Raw genomic sequence first — 20,503 nt, forward strand, 5'->3', positions numbered from 1 at the left:
TGTGCCTGAATGAAAGTCCCCGCAGCAATGTTCAAACATCTAGTGGAAAGCCTTCCCAGAAGAGTGAAGGTTGTTATAGCAGCAAAGGGTTGACCAACTCCATATTAATGCCCATGATTTTGGAATTCTATGTTTGACGAGCAGGTGACCACATACCTTTGGACATGTAGTGTAGCTCTTATTGATGTTTTTTTCTTAGTTTATTATTTATAACATTTTTACCCCTTTTTCTCACAAATTTTGTGGTATCCAATTGGTAGTTACAGTCTTGTCCCATCGCTGCAACTCCCGTACGGACTCGGGAGAGGCGAAGGTCGAGAGCCGTGCGTCCTCCGAAACACGACCCAACCAAGCCGCACTGCTTCTTGCCACAATGCCCGCTAAACCTGGAAGCCAGCCGCACCAAGGTGTCGGAGGAAACACTGTACACCTGGCAACCGTGTCAGCGTGCATGCGTCGGGCTGCCACAGGAGTCGCTAGAGCGCGATGGGCCAAGGACATCCCTGCTGGCCAAACTCTCCCCTAACCCGGACGATGCTGGGCCAATTGTGCGCCGCCCCATGGGTCTCCCGGTCGCGGCTGGCTGCGACAGAGCCTGGACTCAAACCCAGAATCTCTAGTGGCATAGCTAGCATGACGATGCAGTGCCTTAGACCTCTGCACCACTCGGGAGGTCCTCTTATTTACGTTTTGATTAAGAATGTGTGGTGAGCAGCAGTATGATCAGATCCTTTGTAAGCCAATATGTATTTTTTCCCATTGTCTTTTTAATTTACTTTTGTACAATAAAGTCCTGTGTTTGTACCACATCCTCTCTTCACTCTACTCAGTCTCTAACACTGCACAACGCACACAGGTATACAGTAGTACCACACTTACATCTGTCAAGTTACTGTTAAAACACACTTGAATATACCATAAGGTTTATTGTAGCATATCATACAAATCCATCTGTATATACATAATGTACATACACATTTCAGATTATATTACAGTTTCAGAATGCCTATACTGTGGCTATAGCTGGCCTAACTGTTAACATCATCTTGAATTATTCAAAATCCAGTGTTCTTACCTTCAAAAAAAAATAAAAAAATTCACCTTACACAGAAATTAATATTATTAACATTACAATTTCCTTCATTCCTTTTTAATAAGGAACTTTAAACAATCTTGAAACATTTGGTTTCCTTCAATTGAAATGTGTACAAACGTTAAGGCCATCTTGAAGTCATAATGTATTGCAATGACATCTCTGAACTGGTGTGTGTGTGTGTGATATTACAATGTTGTACACAAGCTGGCTCCTACAGTATGTCCACCCAACACTCCATATCTTTGTAAACAGAGACCAGCTATATCCTCAAGCCTGTCCGAATGTAGCTAGTTAGCAGTCCAATTGCATTTTCCAGAAATTCCACTTGCAAGATTGATGCAATAACAACAAAACTGCTCTGGTAGCATTGTTAAGAAATAAAACATAAACTAAGGCACTTCTAGGATGAAGATATGGCAGTCGGGCAAATTGGGTAGCAGGTTTGACACGTAGGATACAATGGGAAGAGGAAAAAAAAAATATATATATATATATATATATATTTCAGACTGAAATGGCAGCAATCTTTCACCTCCGCAGAAGACTCAAGACTGTGGATTCACTGGATTGTGTGCAGTGGTGATCTTGAGCATCTCGTCCTGTACCTTCGCAAGGCACAGTATCCGAGCAAAATAACTTCATATATTCATGTTTATATGATTTGAACACCTACAATGATAAATGGGTTACGAGTTTGAGAATAGTATCTAATTTCCCAACACCTGGTTGCACAATAGTGACTTGTTTATAGTCAAATTCAGTTGGCTGGGGAGTGAGATCCACTTCAGGTTAGCTGCACATGTATTGTAGATGATCTCTCATTAGAAGTAGAAGCTGAATGGGAACATGACTGAGATTACATACAGAAGTTTGGCTTTAGATCAAACTAGCCTGAAAGTCTCATCCCCCTTTAACTCTACCCTACCACCACTAACCTCCAAGTTGATGAGGAATGGGCCCAGAAAGTTGGCATTGAAATGGGGGCAAATTGCATAACTTCCCTGCTTTGATCTGGTGCACTGTTCAGTGCAAAAAGCTAAACCTTCAGTCGGATTCTGTCATTGTGAGGTAGTGTTCATCTGAGCCTCAAAGCAAAGCGTTTGTAAATTGACCTCTGTCTGTGAGGCCCAATGTCCACTGCAGGGGGCATGTCAACACCCACAACTGGCAGAAAAGAGTTCAGCCAAAGCCTGTCTCTGGTTCAACTCAACTTACATTTTGTGTTGAGAATAATCCTTTAAGTAAAAATGTATTTTCAGTCACTACAGGGCACATACACTGTCTGATAAAGAAGAACCTTTGTGTGCAATAGTGTGTATAGTTCCTCCGAATATCCTTTCCCCCAGTGGTAGAATTAGTAAACTACTGATTAATTGTACAGGAAGCTTTGACCTACGAACTCTCTCGCTGGTTCAGCATTTTTCAACAATAATTATTTTTTGGTGTCCCACAAGCCAAGGCGGCCAATAAAGGAAGCCGCCTGTCAGGAACTACACCTCCCAGCAGCTCCGTTTCTCTGAGGCACGCCTGGTCCTGATTGGCCCTCCAGTCCTACAGCAAACCGGTCCAAAGGTTGTAGCAGGCTGTGTTGATCACAGACTCCAGATGATGGTACATGGACACCAGCTGTGGTGGGGGGCTGCTGCTAGGCTGCGGTTGGGATGGCAACGGCTCCCTAAACACAACCTTGAGGCTCTGGTGGGAGACAACAAAGATAAATTGAAAATGCCATCTCATGTTATAGCTTATAAGGAATTCATACACAGTATTGGAGAAGCTATATAATAATATAAATGGCATTTTAAGAGTGAGAGCATAACAAGGGGCAAGCATCACAATTACTCACCGTTTTTCCTGCCTTAGTGTCAAGGAAGACCAGAACAAAGCAATCAGTGAATTTCTGGTTTAGGACAGCCTGAAAGAGAAAATAATAGAATTGCAGGGCAACTGTTTATTTCAAGCTATAATGACTTACTTAAAATTCCATCCCCCCTATTCCACACAATATAACTTGGAACAAAAATAGGTGACTGCCTACAGTTAATAGATGGACGGGATCTTGTGTTTGAGCTGTTTTATTCTTTTTCCCTATGGAACAAAAAAGTTATTGTGTGTGTCGTTTGCAAGGGAGGGAGGGAGAGGTTGAGTTTATGTCACCAACTACAGTACTAGGGCGGAACATCTCCAGAAGAGAAAAAGTCAGGGGGATGTTCTTTTGATCTCAACTCTCTCAATTACCATATTAAGTAGTGAGTAACCTCTTGACACAGAGGCGGAGATGAAAATTCCCCACAAGACTCCCATAATCCCTCTTGAGAGCCACGCTTCACATTTTTACACAATGTCAAAACCCTTCTTCCAAACTGCAGATGTCTCACAATTTTACATGTTTGAACAGACCTTTTTTTTTTCTTCCTTCTTCCCACTCAATAGTTATTTTTCTCCCCTGTTACCTATGAAAGTTAGAAGCCTGAGAGAAACAGCTGAGTTTCATTTAGAAAAGTTCAAGGTGACTTGAGGCAGTTCCTTATAACGGATTAGTCCAGTAGAACTGAACAAAAATATAAAACGCAACAATTTTACTGAGTTACAGTTCATATAAGGATATCAGTCCATTGAAATAAATTCATTAGGCCCTAATCTATGGATTTCACATGACTGTGAATACAGATATGCATCTGTTGGTCACAAATACCCCAAAAAATAAAAAGGTAGGGGCATGGATCAGAAAACCGGTCAGTTTCTGGTGTGACCATCATTTCGTCATGCAGCGCGACACATCTCCTTCACATGGAGTTGATCAGGCTGTTGATTTTGGCCTGTGGAATGTTGTTCCACTCCTCTTCGATGGCTGTGCGAAGTTGCTGGATATTGGCGGGAACTGGAACATGCTGTTGTAGTCCTCAATCCAGAGCATCTCAATCATGCTTAATGGTTGACATGTCTGGTGAGTATGCAGGCCACGGAAGAACTGGGACATTTTCAGCTTCCAGGGATTGTGTACAGATCCTTGCAACATGGAGCCGTGCATTATCATGCTGAAACATGAGGTGATGGAAGCAGATGAAAGGCACAGCCATGGGCCTCAGGATCTTGCCGTCGATAAAATGCAATTGTGTTGGTTGTCCGTAGCTTATGCCTGCCCATACCATAACCCTACCGCCACCATGAGGCATTCTGTTCACAACATTGACATCAGCAAACCACTCGCCCACACGACGCCATACATGCTGTCTGCCATCGGTACAGTTGAAACCGGGATTCATCTGTGAAGAGCACACTTCTCTAGCATGACAGTGGCCATTGAAGGTGAGCATTTGCCCACTGAAGTCGGTTACAACGCCGAACTGCAGTCAGGTCAAGACCCCAGTGAGGATGACAAGCACGCAGGTGAGCTTCTCTGAGACGGTTTCTGGCAGGCTGTGCAGAAATTCTTCATTGTGCAAACCCACAGTTTTATCAGCTGTCCGGGTGGCTGGTCTCAGACGATCCCGCAGGTGAAGAAGCCGAATGTGGGCTGGCGTGGTTACACGTGGTCTGCGGTTGTGAGGCCCGGTTGGACGTACTGCCAAATTCTATAAAACAACATTGGAGGCAGCTTATGGTAGAGAAATTAACATTAAATTATCTGGGAACAGCTCTGGTGGACATTCCTGCAGTCAGCATGCCAAATGTACTCTCCCTTTAAAACTTGAGACATCTGTGGCATTGTGTTATGTGACAAAACTGCCCATTTTAGAGTGGCCTTTTATTGTCCCCAGCACAAGGTGCACCTGTGCAATGATCATGCTGTTTAATCAGCTTTTTGATATGCCACACCTGTCAGGTGGATGGATTATCTTGGCAAAAGAGAAATGCTCACTATCAGGGATGTAAGAATATGTGCCCACAAATTTTAAGAGAAGTAATCTTTTTGTGCATATGGAACATTTCTGGGATCTTTTATTTCAGCTCATGAAACATGGGACCAACACTTTACATGCTGTATTTATATTTTTGTTCAGTATAAAAAGTTAACCTTCAAAATCCATTGAAATCAAAAAGGGGACGGATGGAGGAAATTAATTTTTGGATATTACACAGAGTGATATTGTATTTGTCTTGAATGCATATAATAAACAGTGGAGTCCAATGACTGAGCTATGGGAACTTTGATAGAGGCACCCGGTGGTTTTGATGTTGTTGAGTGCAGTGTCATGATACAGCAGATGGAATAATATTGAATGTGGAGTAGAGAACAGGGGATAATTCATTTGCTTAGTGGGGTGCTTATATTCTGGGTCACATTGAATCAGCTGGAGGTGCAGTAGCTGGTGGTGCTGTAGTCCAGTGGTTCATGAACAAATGCAATTGTTTTTGTTCTTTTTGAAAGTCAGGCTTTTAACTTTCTCTTGAAAGTTGTAATAGTTGAATGCACAAGGTGCAACGTAGAAATTGGGTAGTGCATCATCAGTAGGTTTCCTCTTGTCATGTCAGTCATTGCAGAACATAGAGAGCTATTTATATATTGTCAGAAATGGGGGGGGGGGGGGATCCTCATAATATACTGGGATGGGCTGTGTTCAGTAGGGAGAAAGGTTTTGAAACGTTTTCCATTGCAGATTTTGCTACATGTGCCCTATTGAACATGACCCCTGATTTAGTGGTGGCTGAGCTCTGAAGGCCGCACTCTGGAACCTATTTTGACAAACCATTGTACTGTACTGTAATTGTGGAGTTGTAGTTTTTACATGTTCTTGTAGTGTTTATATTATATACGTTATATTAGTCGTTTTGTTCTTACCAGATACTGAATGCCACTGCCATCAAAGTGTCGGCAGCTCTGAGGGAAGCGAGTCAGCAGCACTTTGATCAGACTCTGGTACCAGCTGGGACTCATGGTTAGGAAACAGTCCTGGAACCGAGAGAGAGGACACAAAGCTTTTTTTTAAAAAGTGTTATTGTTCAACATTTCGACCAGAAAGTATTCATCAGGCTCCTGAACTACAGACAAAGAAATGGCTTGACCCTACCAGTTACCACCCACATACAAAACCGCTTCTGCTGCATAAGAACTATTGCTAAAACTGGAGGAACAATTAGCCTACACACACTGACAAAGTATACATTAGGAATTAAGATAAAAGTAAAAGATCTTTCAAAGTCTTCTAGATATTACCTTCCAAAAATAAAGAACGCAGAAATAGTACACATCCAATTACTAAGCTGGCTTTGAATCTAAAATGTATAAAACATTTCTTGGCTGAGAATCTGTAATTCCCTGGCATACATTATGTACAGCAGCAATTGATGCAGGCAGAGTAGAGGATCGGGAGGGGAGGCGAAGCGGGGGGGCTGAGCTGTAGGCAGCTTTTCAACGGCGACCCCTGCAATGCTGTAGATCCTACTCAGTTCTCAATGTGCATACTTTACTACACACTCTTAATCTGTTCTCTCAGCTCGCTGGCAGCGAAGTTTCCATTCCACTTCTTTTTTTTCTTTATCACACGGACATATAAATAGTACGTTTGGGTTTTTAAATTAGGACTTTTCTGTTGATAATTGCTGAGATCAGAGGGCAGCTCTTTACTGTAGCTATACCTCCACACTAAATTGAAGTGTACATCTTTTACTACATAATGATATAGGTATATATAACTTAAAAAAAAAAAGGCTGCTCTCTACTGTCCCAAATGGCACCCCATTGCCTATATACTAGGAAATAGGGTTTGGGAAGCATCCCATGCTAACATCCTAGTCAGAATGAATACCTTCTGCACATTGGGCTTCTGAGCATCGAGAAGCTTCAACCTCATGATGGATTTGATTATAGTTTTAGTTTATCTTTAAAGAGACATCATTTAACCTGTTTGGGCTAGGGGGCAGTATTGAGAATTTTGGAAAAAATATGTGCCCATTTTTAACTGCCTCCTACACCAACTCAGAAGCTAGAATATGCATATTATTGTTCAGGTTTGGATAGAAAACACCCTAAAGTTTCTAAAACTGTTTGAATGGTGTCTGTGAGTATAACAGAACTCCTATGGCAGGCAAAAACCTGACAAGGTTTCATGCAGGAAGTGGCCTGTCTGACAAGGAGTCGTGCGTCTTGCATCTGTTTATTGAAGAGTAAGGATCTTAGCTGTAACGTGACAATTCCCAGGGCTCCAATAGGCTCTCAGAAGCCGGGAAAATCATGAAGGTTGACGAGGCAGCCTCAGGCTGAAACAGATTATCACCTTATTCAAGTGTCCCATTAGGTGACAATGGAATGAGGCGCGTGCGCGATTAGCCCCCGTGGAGTATTTTAATTCGGCTGTTTAGTTTATTGCAGATTCCCGGTCGGAATATTATCGCTTTTCTACGAGATAAATGGCATAAAAATTGGTTTTAAACAGCGGTTGACATGCTTCGAAGTACGGTAATGGAATATTTAGACATTTTTTGTCACGCCATGCGCACGACCGTGGATTACCATTCTGATAGTGTCTAGAACGCACGAACAAAACGACGCTATTTGGATATAACTATGGACTTTTTGGGACCAAACCTACATTTGTTATTGAAGTAGAAGTCCTGGGAGTGCATTCTGACGAAGAACAGGAAAGGTAAGAACATTTTTCTTATAGGAAATGTGATTATGGTGAAGGCTAATCTTGCCGGGTGTCTAAATAGCTAGCCGTGATGGCTGGGCTATGTACTGCGAATATTGCAAAATGTGCTACATCCGAATAGCTATTTTAAAATCGGACATATCGAGTGCATAGAGGAGTAATGTATCTATAATTCTTAAAATAATTGTTATGCTTTTTGTGAACGTTTATCGTGAGTAATTTAGCAAACTGTTAGTAAATTCCCCGGAAGTTTGCGGGGGGTATGCTTTTTCTGAACGTCACATGCTAATGTAAAAAGCAGTTTTTTGATATAAATATGAACTTGATTGAACAGACATGCATGTATTGTATAACATAATGTCCTAGGTGTGTCATCTGATGAAGATCATAAAAGGTTAGTGCTGCATTTAGCTGTGGTTTGGGTTTTTGGTGACATTATATGCTAGCTTGAAAAATGGGTGTCTGATTATTTCTGGCTGGGCACTCTCCTGACATAATCTAATGTTTTGCTTTCGTTGTAAAGCCTTTTTGAAATCGGACAGTGTGGTTAGATAAACGAGAGTCTTGTCTTTAAATAGCTGTAAAATAGTCATATGTTTGAGAAATTGAAGTAATAGTATTTCAAACGATTCAAAAATCGCGCCACTGGATTAGACTGGCTGTTACGTAGGTGGGACGAATTCGTCCCGCCTAGCCCATAGAGGTTAAATGACATTTTATTTGTTACTAGGGATTATTTTGGAAGAAGCTAGCTAGCTAACGAAGAACAACAAAGAATATCTAGTTAACAGAAGAAAAGAAAGAGAAAATCAGGACAGAAGAAAAAGGATATCAAAGTGAAACAGTTCTCTAAAGACACAAGAGACAATAATACAAGAAACAACACTTCTGTAGCTTGTCAACTATGTGTCTGTCTATCCCTGTTCTCTCCTCTCTGCACAGGCCATACAAACGCTTCACACCGCGTGGTCGCTGCCACTCTAACCTGGTGGTCCCAGCGCGCACGACCCACGTGGAGTTCCAGGTCTCCGGCAGCCTCTGGAACTGCCGGTCTGCAGCCAACAAGGCTGAGTTCATCTCAGCCTATGCTACCATCCAGTCCCTAGACTTCCTGGCGCTGACGGAAACATGGATTACCACAGATAACACTGCTACTCCTACTGCTCTCTCTTCGTCTGCCCACGTGTTCTCGCATACCCCTAGAGCATCGAGCCAGCGGGGTGGTGGCACTTGAATCCTCATCTCTCCCAAGTGGACATTCTCTATTTCTTCCCTGACCCATCTGTCTATCTCCTCATTTGAATTCCATGCTGTCACAGTTACCAGCCCTTTCAAGCTTAACATCCTTATCATTTATCGCCCTCCAGGTTCCCTTGGAGAGTTCATCAATGAGCTTGACGCCTTGATAAGTTCCTTTCCTGAGGATGGCTCACCTCTCACAGCTCTGGGTGACTTTAACCTCCCCACGTCTACCTTTGACTCATTCCTCTCTGCCTCCTTCTTTCCACTCCTCTCCTCTTTTGACCTCACCTTCCCCCCCTACTCACAAGGCAGGCAATACGCTTGACCTCATCTTTACTAGATGCTGTTCTTCCACTAATCTCATTGCAACTCCCCTCCAAATCTCCGACCACTACCTTGTATCCTTTTCCCTCTTGCTCTCATCCAACACTTCTCACTCTGCCCCTACTCGGATGGTATTGCGCCGTCCCAACCTTCGCTCTCTCTCTCCCGCTACTCTCTCCTCTTCCATCCTATCATCTCTTCCCTCTGCTCAAACCTTCTCCAACCTATCTCCTGATTCTGCCTCCTCAACCCTCCTCTCCTCCCTTTCTGCATCCTTTGATTTTCTCTGTCCCCTATCCTCCAGGCCGGCTCGGTCCTCCCCTCCTGCTCCGTGGCTCGACGACTCACTACGAGCTCACAGAACAGGGCTCCGGGCAGCCGAGCGGAAATGGAGGAAAACTCGCCTCCCTGCGGACCTGGCATCCTTTCACTCCCTCCTCTCTACATTCTCCTCTTCTGTCTCTGCTGCTAAAGCCACTTTCTACCACTCTAAATTCCAAGCATCTGCATCTAACCCTAGGAAGCTCTTTGCTACCTTCTCCTCCCTCCTGAATCCTCCTCCCCCTCCCCTCCTCCCTCTCTGCGGATGACTTCGTCAACCATTTTGAAAAGAAGGTTGACGATATCTGATCCTCGTTTGCTAAGTCAAACGACACCGCTGGTCCTGCTCACACTGCCCTACCCTGTGCTTTGACCTCTTTCTCCCCTCTCTCTCCAGATAAAATCTTGCGTCTTGTGACAGCCGGCCGCCCAACAACCTGCCCACTTGACCCTATCCCCTCCTCTCTTCTCCAGACCATTTCCGGAGACCTTCTCCCCTTCCTCACCTCGCTCATCAACTCATCCTTGACCGCTGGCTACGTCCCTTCCGTCTTCAAGAGAGCGAGAGTTGCACCCCTTCTGAAAAAACCTACACTCGATCCCTCCGATGTCAACAACTACAGACCAGTATCCCTTCTTTCTTTTCTCTCCAAAACTCTTGAACGTGCCGTCCTTGGCCAGCTCTCCTGCTATCTCTCTCAGAATGACCTTCTTGATCCTAATCAGTCAGGTTTCAAGACTGGGCATTCAACTGAGACTGCTCTTCTCTGTGTCACGGAGGCTCTCCGCACTGCTAAAGCTAACTCTCTCTCCTCTGCTCTCATCCTTCTAGACCTATCTGCTGCCTTTGATACAGTGAACCATCAGATCCTCCTCTCCACCCTCTCCGAGTTGGGCATCTCCGGCGCGGCCCACGCTTGGATTGCGTCCTACCTGACAGGTCGCTCCTACCAGGTGGCGTGGCGAGAATCTGTCTCCGCACCATGCGCTCTCACCACTGGTGTCCCCCAGGGCTCTGTTCTAGGCCCTCTCCTATTCTCGCTATACACCAAGTCACTTGGCTCTGTCATATCCTCACATGATCTCTCCTATCATTGCTATGCAGACGACACACAATTAATCTTCTCCTTTCCCCCTTCTGATAACCAGGCGGCGAATCGCATCTCTGCATGTCTGTCAGACATATCAGTGTGGATGACGGCTCACCACCTCAAGCTGAACCTCGGCAAGACAGAGCTGCTCTTCCTCCCGGGGAAGGACTGCCCGTTCCATGATCTCGCCATCACGGTTGACAACTCCCTTGTGTCCACCTCCCAGAGTGCTAAGAACCTTGGCGTGATCCTGGACAACACCCTGTCGTTCTCCACTAACATCAAGGCGGTGACCCGATCCTGTAGGTTCCTGCTCTACAACATTCGCAGAGTACGACCCTGCCTCACACAGGAAGCGGCGCAGGTCCTAATCCAGGCACTTGTCATCTCCCGTCTGGATTACTGCAACTCGCTGTTGGCTGGGCTCCCTGCCTGTGCCATTAAACCCCTACAACTCATCCAGAACGCCGCAGCCCGTCTGGTGTTCAACCTTCCCAAGTTCTCTCACGTCACCCCGCTCCTCCGCTCTCTCCACTGGCTTCCAGTTCAAGCTCGCATCCGCTACAAGACCATGGTGATTGCCTACGGAGCTGTGAAGGGAACGGCACCTCCATACCTTCAGGCTCTGATCAGGCCCTACACCCAAACAAGGGCACTGCGTTCATCCACCTCTGGCCTGCTGGCCCCCCTACCTCTGAGGAAGCACAGTTCCCGCTCAGCCCAGTCAAAACTGTTCGCTGCTCTGACACCCCAATGGTGGAACAAGCTCCCTCACGACGCCAGGACAGCGGAGTCAATCACCACCTTCCGGTGACACCTGAAACCCCACCTCTTTAAGGAATACCTAGGATAGGACAAAGTAATCCTTGTAACACCCCCCCCCCCCCCCCCCCCCTTAAAAGATTTAGATGCACTATTGTAAAGTGGTTGTTCCACTGGATATCATAAGGTGAATGCACCAATTTGTAAGTCGCTCTGGATAAGAGCGTCTGCTAAATGACTTAAATGTAATGTAAAATGTACTAGCAAAGAGTATCAGACACATTCTATATGTAGTTCAATTTGGTTTAAAATCTATTTTGAAGCTGGGGATCACATGTAGCCAGAGTAGACCTCTGGTAGCTGAGCGCAATCCCCTAGTTGTGAGCAGCATGTAGACTTCTGACATGCCCAGAGGGTCAGGGGGTATAAAACGAACTCACAGGTTGCATCCCAAATGGTACCCTATTCCCTAAAATGGTGCACTACTTTTGACCAGAGCCCACGGTCCATGGTCAAAAGTAGTTAACTATATAGGGATGTAACCATAGAATAGATCAAATATGACATTGACACAGTGGAGTAGCTACATGTAATCACAATGCACATATCTGCATTGATAGCACTATCCCTATGTTGCAGTCACTGTAAAGCTTGTGTGGTTAATATATGGAGGATACGGCCTGGTCTTGGCTCCATTCTCTACCTGCTCCCCGTCTCGGCTCTGATGGGATGAGCTGCTGCGGTGCACTGTGGGAAGGCTCTAAGACTTGAAGGAACTGTCAGTCACACAGTGAGGAGCCCAGTAGCCCACAACCACTGGATCAGGAAAAGTATGGGGGCTTTTAGAGGGAGCCTGTGATTATCAGGATTCCTTTCTCCATGGATTACATACCGTGTTTCTCTCCTGTTCGACACGCACAAGAAACATGTGCGCACACACACACACACACACACACACACACACACACACACACACACACACACACACACACACACACACACACACACACACACACACACACACACACACCTCTCTCTGTGATTATCACTATTCATCCAAGGATGCTGTGGAGTCGTTCCTTGTCATTTCAGCAAGCCATGACACCCACCATCTCAAATTGTTCTGAAATTCTTTCTGTAGTTAGCTGTTTCTAGATTGGCATTTCTGCATTTCTTTTTTTTACATTTTATTTCATCTCAGAGACATTAAGCGAATAGATTGCACTCAAATTGGCCACTTTTATTTCTAGGATTCAGATAATATCCAATAAATATAGTACCCCAACATCCGATTTGTACCAAACTTTTTCCTACCAATGAGTAAAACCTGAGGAATCCCCCCAAAAATGTCAAAAAGACCCCCCCACCCCATGCCAATCCAATCCCACCCCAACAACCAGTATCAATTCTTTATGTTTGACAAGTAGTATGAAGCTGCGGCGAGGATTATTGCTTCTCCATACTATGTAATGTATTCCCTGTGAATCTGGTGATTTGTTTTTCCTCTTTCCAGAGAAATTACTAATTGGAAGTCGCTTGCATTATAAACCATAAAGTAGTGCGAAAGTACCAGGACGCTCTCTTTCCTGTTATACCGCCACACTCATCCATTGTGCTGGCCTCTTGTGTTTATTACATAGATGACAACATTTCCTTTACGACTTTGGGTAGAAAACCAATTAGGGCTGTCCCCGACTAAAAATAAATCTTGGTCGACCCGAGAGTCATCCTGTTCTTTCGACCAATCGATTGGCCCATATATAGGCAGACACACCCTATGTGCTTGAATAAAATAAACTGCATATGCAGCGAGCTTGTCTGATGCTTTAACCGTACTGTTTGATGACATAATTAAGACACCAAAATGACTCAAGAAAGAGCCCGATGGTGTTCCAAAAAATGACAGCGAGTTCCTGTGTGACTGGCGCACGTTGTCTCGCTCTCCTCCCTACTGCAGCGAAAAGGCACCACAGCACAGCTAGTGTTTATTGCGCTGTCCGTGCTGAAGCTACAACATCATTTCAGCCATTTAGTTTCTTACTTGTTTCTGACTGAAAAGTTCTGTTACCGAAAACCCTAATTTGTTTAGGAAACACATTCCCTATTCCCTCAACCCTTGCTCTCTTTACGTGAAACATATAGGCATGGCATGCATGTAACCAATAGGGCCTGACCTATAGCCTATCATAATCACATCAATAAATGGGTTATAACAAACTCCAAACACATGACAGCAAAATGGATGTGGAAAAAGAAACTCAAAACGGGTGAATGTTTACTGGTTGCTCAGGAGGGAAAGGGGAAGTCAGATCTGTGGAAGACATTGAGTTAGTTGTGGAAACTACTGGAGATCACGAAAAAGGAGGGTATAGGAGCAAGCGCTGCGTGAGTATTGTGTGCCAAACAGCTGCTGTTAGATTACATTATTATTCTTTTTTTGGACACTTTGGAACAGCGTAAACACTAAATAAATAACTGTACCAGGGAGTCTGTAAAGCCTTTATTAGAGCAAACTAAAAACAGTTGCATGAGTTGCGGTTTATTTATTGTTTAGGCAAATTATTCAAAACTCACTTTGTTATTTCATTTTAAAACTAAAATGCTTGATTGAATTTCAAAGCATGAATGCCTCATGTGCTGTGTGATGGCATGAACGAATGAATGATTGATACAGTAGCCTATATATGTATAGGCCTATACAGTAGCCTATATATGGAAATATAGGCCTAAGTAAGTTACGGTATTAAGACTAAACAGGACTCTAAGGCCTACAGTTCGATGGTGGTTATACAAGGCTACTGTACAAAGAGCACTAATGGTATCGACATTACTTATTATTATAATGATGATCATAATAATAATAATAATAATAATAATAACAATAAGAAGGAGATCAAAAAAATATTATAGTGTTTTGCTATTGTAATGGTATTAGGTTGTATAGGTTAAATGGTAAATTACACTAATCACAACACATGCAGTGCTTTCAGAAATAATTCACACCCCTTGACTTTTTCCACATTTAGTTGTGTTACAAAGTGGGATTAAAATGGATTTGTCATTTTTTTTGTCAACAATCTACATAAAATACTCTGTAATGTCAGTGGAAGAAAAATGATATCATAAAAAAATAAATCACAATATCTATTCAATCCTCTGAGTCAATACATGTTAGAATCACCTTTGGTAGCGATTACAGCTGTGAGTCTTTCTGGGTAAGTCTCTAAGAGCTTTGCACACCTGGATTGCAAAATATTTGCCCATTATTCTTTTTAAAATTCTTCAAGCTGTGTCAAGTTGGTTGATCATCGCTAGACAGCCATTTTCAAGACTTGCCATAGATTTTCAAGCCGATTTAAATCAAAACTGTAACTAGGCCACTCAGGAATACTTAATGTTGTCTTGGTAAGCAACTCAAGTGCATATTTGGTTTTGTGTTTTAGGTCATTGTCCTGCTGAAAGGCACATTTGTCTACCTGTGTCTGTAGTTGCTCAAAACCATTGTGTAATTGGAGCAGGGTACTTGAAACTAAGTATAACGAAGAATCATTTTAATTATTGGAGCTCTGAAGAAAGGCCTTTATTTTATAAAGCCAACAGGTGAAGGAAGGCTATATCATTAACAAACTTCTGGGTTAAAGTGTTTTTTTTTTTATAAGTTATTGCAGAAGATAATCTGTTCTCAGTAATTTACAGGCAACTAAATGAAATGTGTCCATCTAACAAGCACAAGAGGCTAACAGGAAACTCTACAACACTGACACAATGCATACTTGTCTACCTCCAGAGGTACTTAGCCAAATCCAAATCACCACTGGAACGCAATAGCCTAATATGGACATGACGTGATACTGGAAATTAGGCTATTGAAAAGAATACATATGTACAGCTGATTGGAACCATCCAATCTCTCTGAACGGCTGCACAATCCAATCAGTGGCCGGATGCATTTTAATGATGGGTGTAGATGGCTCTATAATAATTATGCCTCTCGCTGTGTGTGTGTACAGTAGGGTGCCGATGGGCGTTTGAGATGTTTCCTAAACAGGAAGAGCAGCAAACAGATGCTGTCAAATCAACACAGCAGCTACTGCTAAGGGCAATAAGCGAATAGAGGCGACACAAACGACCTGAGAAAGACACGTTTCATCATACATCACTGCACATCTGAGTGAGTCAGTGAGGGAGGAGGGTTTGTGTGTAAACAGGAAAGCAAGGTCAGGGTCAAGCCTTGAAATGTAAATGAGGAAAATTGAGTACTGGAATTTCAGCTTATTTCCTAAATTGACTGAATAGAAATGGAATGGACCCCGACCCCGCAGGAAAGACATGATCAATATGAAGTATGGCGGTGAGGTGAGGTGGTGTGAGATGAGGTGGTGTGAGGTAGTGTGAGGTGGGGTGGTGTGAGGTAGGGTGGTGTGAGGTGGTGTGAGGTGAGGTGGTGTGAGGAGGTGAGGTGAGGTGGTGTGAGGTGATGTGGTGTGAGGTGAGGTGATGTGAGGTGGTGTGAGGTGATGTGAGGTGATGTGAGGATGTGAGGTGATGTGAGGTGGTGTGAGATGAGGTGGTGTGAGGTAGCGTGAGGTGAGGTGGTGTGAGATGAGGTGGTGTGAGGAGTAGGTGTGAGGTGGTGAGGTGGTGTGAGGTGATGTGAGGTGAGGTGGTGTGAGGTGAGGTGGTGTGAGGTGAGGTGGTGTGAGGTGATGTGAGTTGAGGATGTGAGGTGAGGTGGTGTGAGTTGAGGTGGTGTGAGGTGATGTGAGGTGGTGTGAATTGAGGTGAGGTGGTGTGAGTTGAGGTGGTGTGAGGTGATGTGAGGTGATGTGAGGTGGTGTGAGGTGAGGTGAGTGTGAGGTGAGGTGGTGTGAGGTGAGGTGGTGTGAGGTGAGGTGAGGTAGTGTGAGGTGAGGTGGTGTGAGGTGAGGTGAGTGTGAGGTGAGGTAGTGTGAGGTGAGGTGAGCTGGTGTGGTCTGTACTGGAGTGAGGTAGTGTGTTCTTTACCAGCTGTGGGTCGATCTCCTCTACAGATTGACTCTGCACGGCATTGAGGAGCTCCTCCAATTCGCTGAAGGACAGTTTGCTCAGCTTGAGCTTGTCCATGGCCAGGTGATGGTGTTCACCGTGGAACAGTCTCCTCCACAGATTATCCCTGCGACAGTGGCCCATGGCCTGCTCCACGCTCGCCTGGATCTGCCTCCGTGCACAGCCCACCTGGACGGATGACTGAGTCAATTTATTTGACTAATTTAAAATACATTGCCTATAATTTCATGTATATGCCACATTGGCAATAACTACTAAGTAAATATATCGGTACACTGATTGATTTAGTTATACTAACATAGTAACCTATTCCTTTTTTATAGAAATGAACCTAGTATGAAATAGTAACCTACAGTTTCTTCATCCATGTGAGTACAATATTACACATATTAAATAGTTCAAGATTAAAAACACAATTAAGTTCTAGCAGTCCTGGAGAACCCTACCTCCTGATTGAGTAGAGGGAACAGAGGAGAGGGGTAGAGGAGTCCCTGGGCCCCAGACCCAGACCTCCGGCGGCCAGTCAGGGGGTAAAACTCGTTCCCATCGCTGGGGGTAGAGATGGCGGTGTCTGGGGTTGCAGGTGGGGTCTCCTCCCAGAGGTCTGGTTCAGGGTCCCGTGCCCCACCCGGTTCTGTCCCTCTCTCAGGGGGAACCTTTCCTCCCAGGTCGCGGGCCTCTCGGTGTATCTGGGGAAGCTTTTTGAAGCGCCGCATGTCAGCAGTAAGCCGGGGGAACAGCTCTCGCTGACTGGTCATGATCACGTAGTAACGCAGCCTGAACCATTAACACACGCATGGACACACACGGATTGAAAAGACAGACAAGTCACTGTCAATGCAGTGCAATAAACCTGTCACATACACAGAGATATTGGTACAATACACCGCTTCATGTTGTGTAACCTACTGTACAGAAAACTAACCTACTGTTTTCAATAGCAACCTACTGTATGAAATTGTAACCTACGAAATTGTTAACCTTTCCCCAATTTTCAAAGAAAAACATTTCCCCACAGGATTTCAGAGGATTGAAGAAGTGGAAATGTGATACCTAGTCAGTTGCACAACTGAATGTTATTCAACCAACATGTCTTCCTCATTTAACCCATGCCCTCTGAACCAGAGAGGTGCGGGTGGCTGCCTTAAATCGACGACCACGTCATCGGCGCCTGCTGTTGGGGGTTAACTTCCTTGCTCAAGTACAAAAAGAGAGCAACATGGTTTTCACCACATGTATACACTGGTCTAACCCGTCTGACTAGGAGTAATTACTTCCCCCATCCATTGTGTGATATATATACAACGGGTGGGTCTAATCACGGATGCTGATTGGTTAAAACCGCATTCCAGCCGGTGTCTATACCACAAGTTACCACCGGCTAAATCTATGACGTTAAAATGCCCGTTGACTCTGTTCCATCTGACTGCGCAATCCACTGTCTCATCAGCCCAGCCAGGCAATTTATAAACTAGATCTACACTGGACCTCAGCAGATGTCTCTCTCCCTCCGACTGCTCCTCAAATGGAGCGGCATTGTGACACACCAGCAGGGACACGTCGAAATCGTCATGGTGACGCAGGCCTTCCAGGTCCTTGTAAGAGCCCGAGCTAGAGGAGAAGAATAGGTCATGAATAATGTATCTTTTAAAGTCGCGGAGGTGTGTGTGTGTGTGTGTGTCCATAAACCTACCTGTTCCAAAGCGCCACCAGAGCGTACTCATGCAGGTCGGAGCTGGGTGGCGCTCCCTTCTTGCCTTCGCTGGTCATTGCAACCTTGGACATGCGAAGGGGCTTCATGCCGTAGGTGCCAGCGTGGTCAGTGATGTAGTTATACAGCTGGTGGGCTGTGATCATCCCCGTAGAGATAGAGAAACTCCCTGACAGACAGACAGACAGACAGACAGACAGACAGACAGACAGACAGACAGACAGACAGACAGACAGCATGAGCTCACTGACAGGACATAGGCCTAGATTCAACCCAACACAGATTAGTAACCTACGCACAGTGACATACATTCAAAGGCAATTTCCCAGATGTCAACGGAGATCACATGTGAAAGTCAAATCGCAAAGCGCAGGTGGTTTATGTTAAAGCACAGTCTTAACCATGTTCCTACTGCTGGGACTCATTTTCGTATCAACACCAGGGTCTACTTGTTTAGGTGGGCTGGGTCAGACTCACCCTGGAAGACGTGATTGCGTCCGAACTTGGGGATGTCAGGGTGATGAGCTATGAAGTCCTCCAGGAAGCCGGTCAGCTGGTATCCCTGCCGCAGGGTCATGTGACAGCCCACCAGGTACTGGTGCACCACCCGCAGGTGGAAGTCATAGCTGAACGAGTGCACGTGCATCAGGTCACGCACCTTATCACACTCCTCTGTGAACAGCATGGAGAGCTGGAGGAGAGAGAGAGAGAGAGAGAGGGGGGGGGCGATACAGTGTAGACACTCACTACCGAGTTCTTTAAGGGCTGCGGGGATGGGATTGAATGGGATACACCACACAAACACACACACAGTCGCACGGACATGCGCACACGCACGGATGCGCGTGCGCACGCACACACACACAATGGAACCTACCAATCACCTAGTCCAGAGGAAGAAGATCCCCATGACCTACCCTACCCAGCATTCTTAGCATCCTCAGATCATGACCTTAAACCCCAAACCCCTTTTTTCAAGTCGATACATTCACAAAATCATCTGAATTCTCCTGGATTCAAATCAAGCCAGCATTGGCAGTATCATATGCACAATTCGATGTTTTATAATAACATTTCTAAAGTTAGGCCCAGCTCCTCTCTCTCTCTCTGCATTGCTATCTGTCTAGTGTCTAATAGTTATAGCAGCCCCATTAAACTGTTGTCTACAGCCATTGTCTGTCTGTCTGTTGTATCCATCCAATCTGTGGCAGCATGCACTTAAAGTGCTTATACTGCAACGCTACTCCCAACCCTCCTTTGCGAGAGCCTTTTGTAAGCAACTGTGATATCAATCAACTTCACAATTGTATATCTTATTTAATTAAATCCAACATCAAAGCGGAAGCTCACAAAAGCATTAATGGCAAAATGCAAATGATGGCGGTGAGCGGCTGGAGCTTGCAGTGATTACTACACAATAACAGGAGCTAGGGTTCCCGGGAGGGGTGTTCGGAAGGGGAAGGGGGTAAACGCTATTATTGCTGCTGCTTTCATCTTGACCCTTTGCCTGGAACAGGTCTTGTCAAATCCAAGAGTCAGGGGAAAAATAACAACACTCCGTTTTCATTTAATGCCAGCACTAGTCTAGATGCATATAGTACATTACACATCAAGATAAAGTTATTTTTCTCTCCTTTCACCATCTCTCTGATAAAGTGAACACTTTGAACCTGACTTTGCCATGTTATTTTGTGTTAGGGCAGACACCTTCAATAAAAAAAAAAAAAATAACATTTCCGTACAGACGGTGGAAGAGATTGAAGGCTAGAAGTAGTAGAGTAATGTCAGAAGTTCGGAACGGGACGGTACAGAGCAGTTTAGTAGTTAAAATGGTTCTGTTGGTCAGTGTTCCCCAATTGTAGCTGGAGAGATCTGGAGCCTAATTACTTGGAACCTCTGACCCCAGCGGAAGCTATTAGGAGTGCAAACGTCCCTTTAGCAGTCAAACCACAGAGACACAATATAACACGGTTTAATTCTGTGAGTGGAACAACACGTTTATTAGGGACCTTTTAACATCAACACCGTGGATTCATTTCTCAGCCAATCATATCTAAAAAGTATTTTGGGTATACTTTTGAAACTTGCTTGTATCTTTAACTTAGTGTTAATGCTACACACCTTTCAAACTGTTCATACGTGCTAGCAAAGAGGTGAAAGTATATTACTTAGTTGAGGTGAAAGTATATAACTTAGTTGAAAAGTCAATTATCGGTATATATATATATCAAAGCTCTTTTCTAATACAAAGAGACACTTCACATTACAACAACGACAGAGGATGACAGCGGGTTAGTGATGCAAAAAAAATAGATAC

General features: G+C 44.5%; 1 protein-coding gene across 5 annotated transcripts in view; it reads right to left on the bottom strand.

The window, feature by feature from the left end:
• Positions 1–906: 906 nt before the first annotated feature.
• szt2 (SZT2 subunit of KICSTOR complex) overlaps positions 907–20,503 on the bottom strand; it is a 123,559-nt gene continuing 103,962 nt past the window's right edge. For all 5 annotated transcript variants that reach the window (XM_082967934.1, XM_082967935.1, XM_082967936.1 and 2 more), the window contains 8 exons: positions 18,664–18,877; positions 18,169–18,355; positions 17,964–18,086; positions 16,922–17,252; positions 16,434–16,643; positions 5,880–5,990; positions 2,943–3,011; positions 907–2,791 (listed from right to left, as the gene is read on the bottom strand). In XM_082967934.1, coding sequence (XP_082824060.1) covers positions 2,648–2,791; positions 2,943–3,011; positions 5,880–5,990; positions 16,434–16,643; positions 16,922–17,252; positions 17,964–18,086; positions 18,169–18,355; positions 18,664–18,877 — 1,389 coding nt within the window. In that variant the 3' untranslated portion in view covers positions 907–2,647. The remainder of the gene's footprint in view (positions 2,792–2,942; positions 3,012–5,879; positions 5,991–16,433; positions 16,644–16,921; positions 17,253–17,963; positions 18,087–18,168; positions 18,356–18,663; positions 18,878–20,503) is intronic.

The sequence above is a fragment of the Salmo salar genome, chromosome 23, assembly GCF_965601325.2.
Source record: "Salmo salar chromosome 23, fSalSal1, whole genome shotgun sequence".
Classification (NCBI taxonomy): Eukaryota; Metazoa; Chordata; class Actinopteri; order Salmoniformes; family Salmonidae; genus Salmo; species Salmo salar.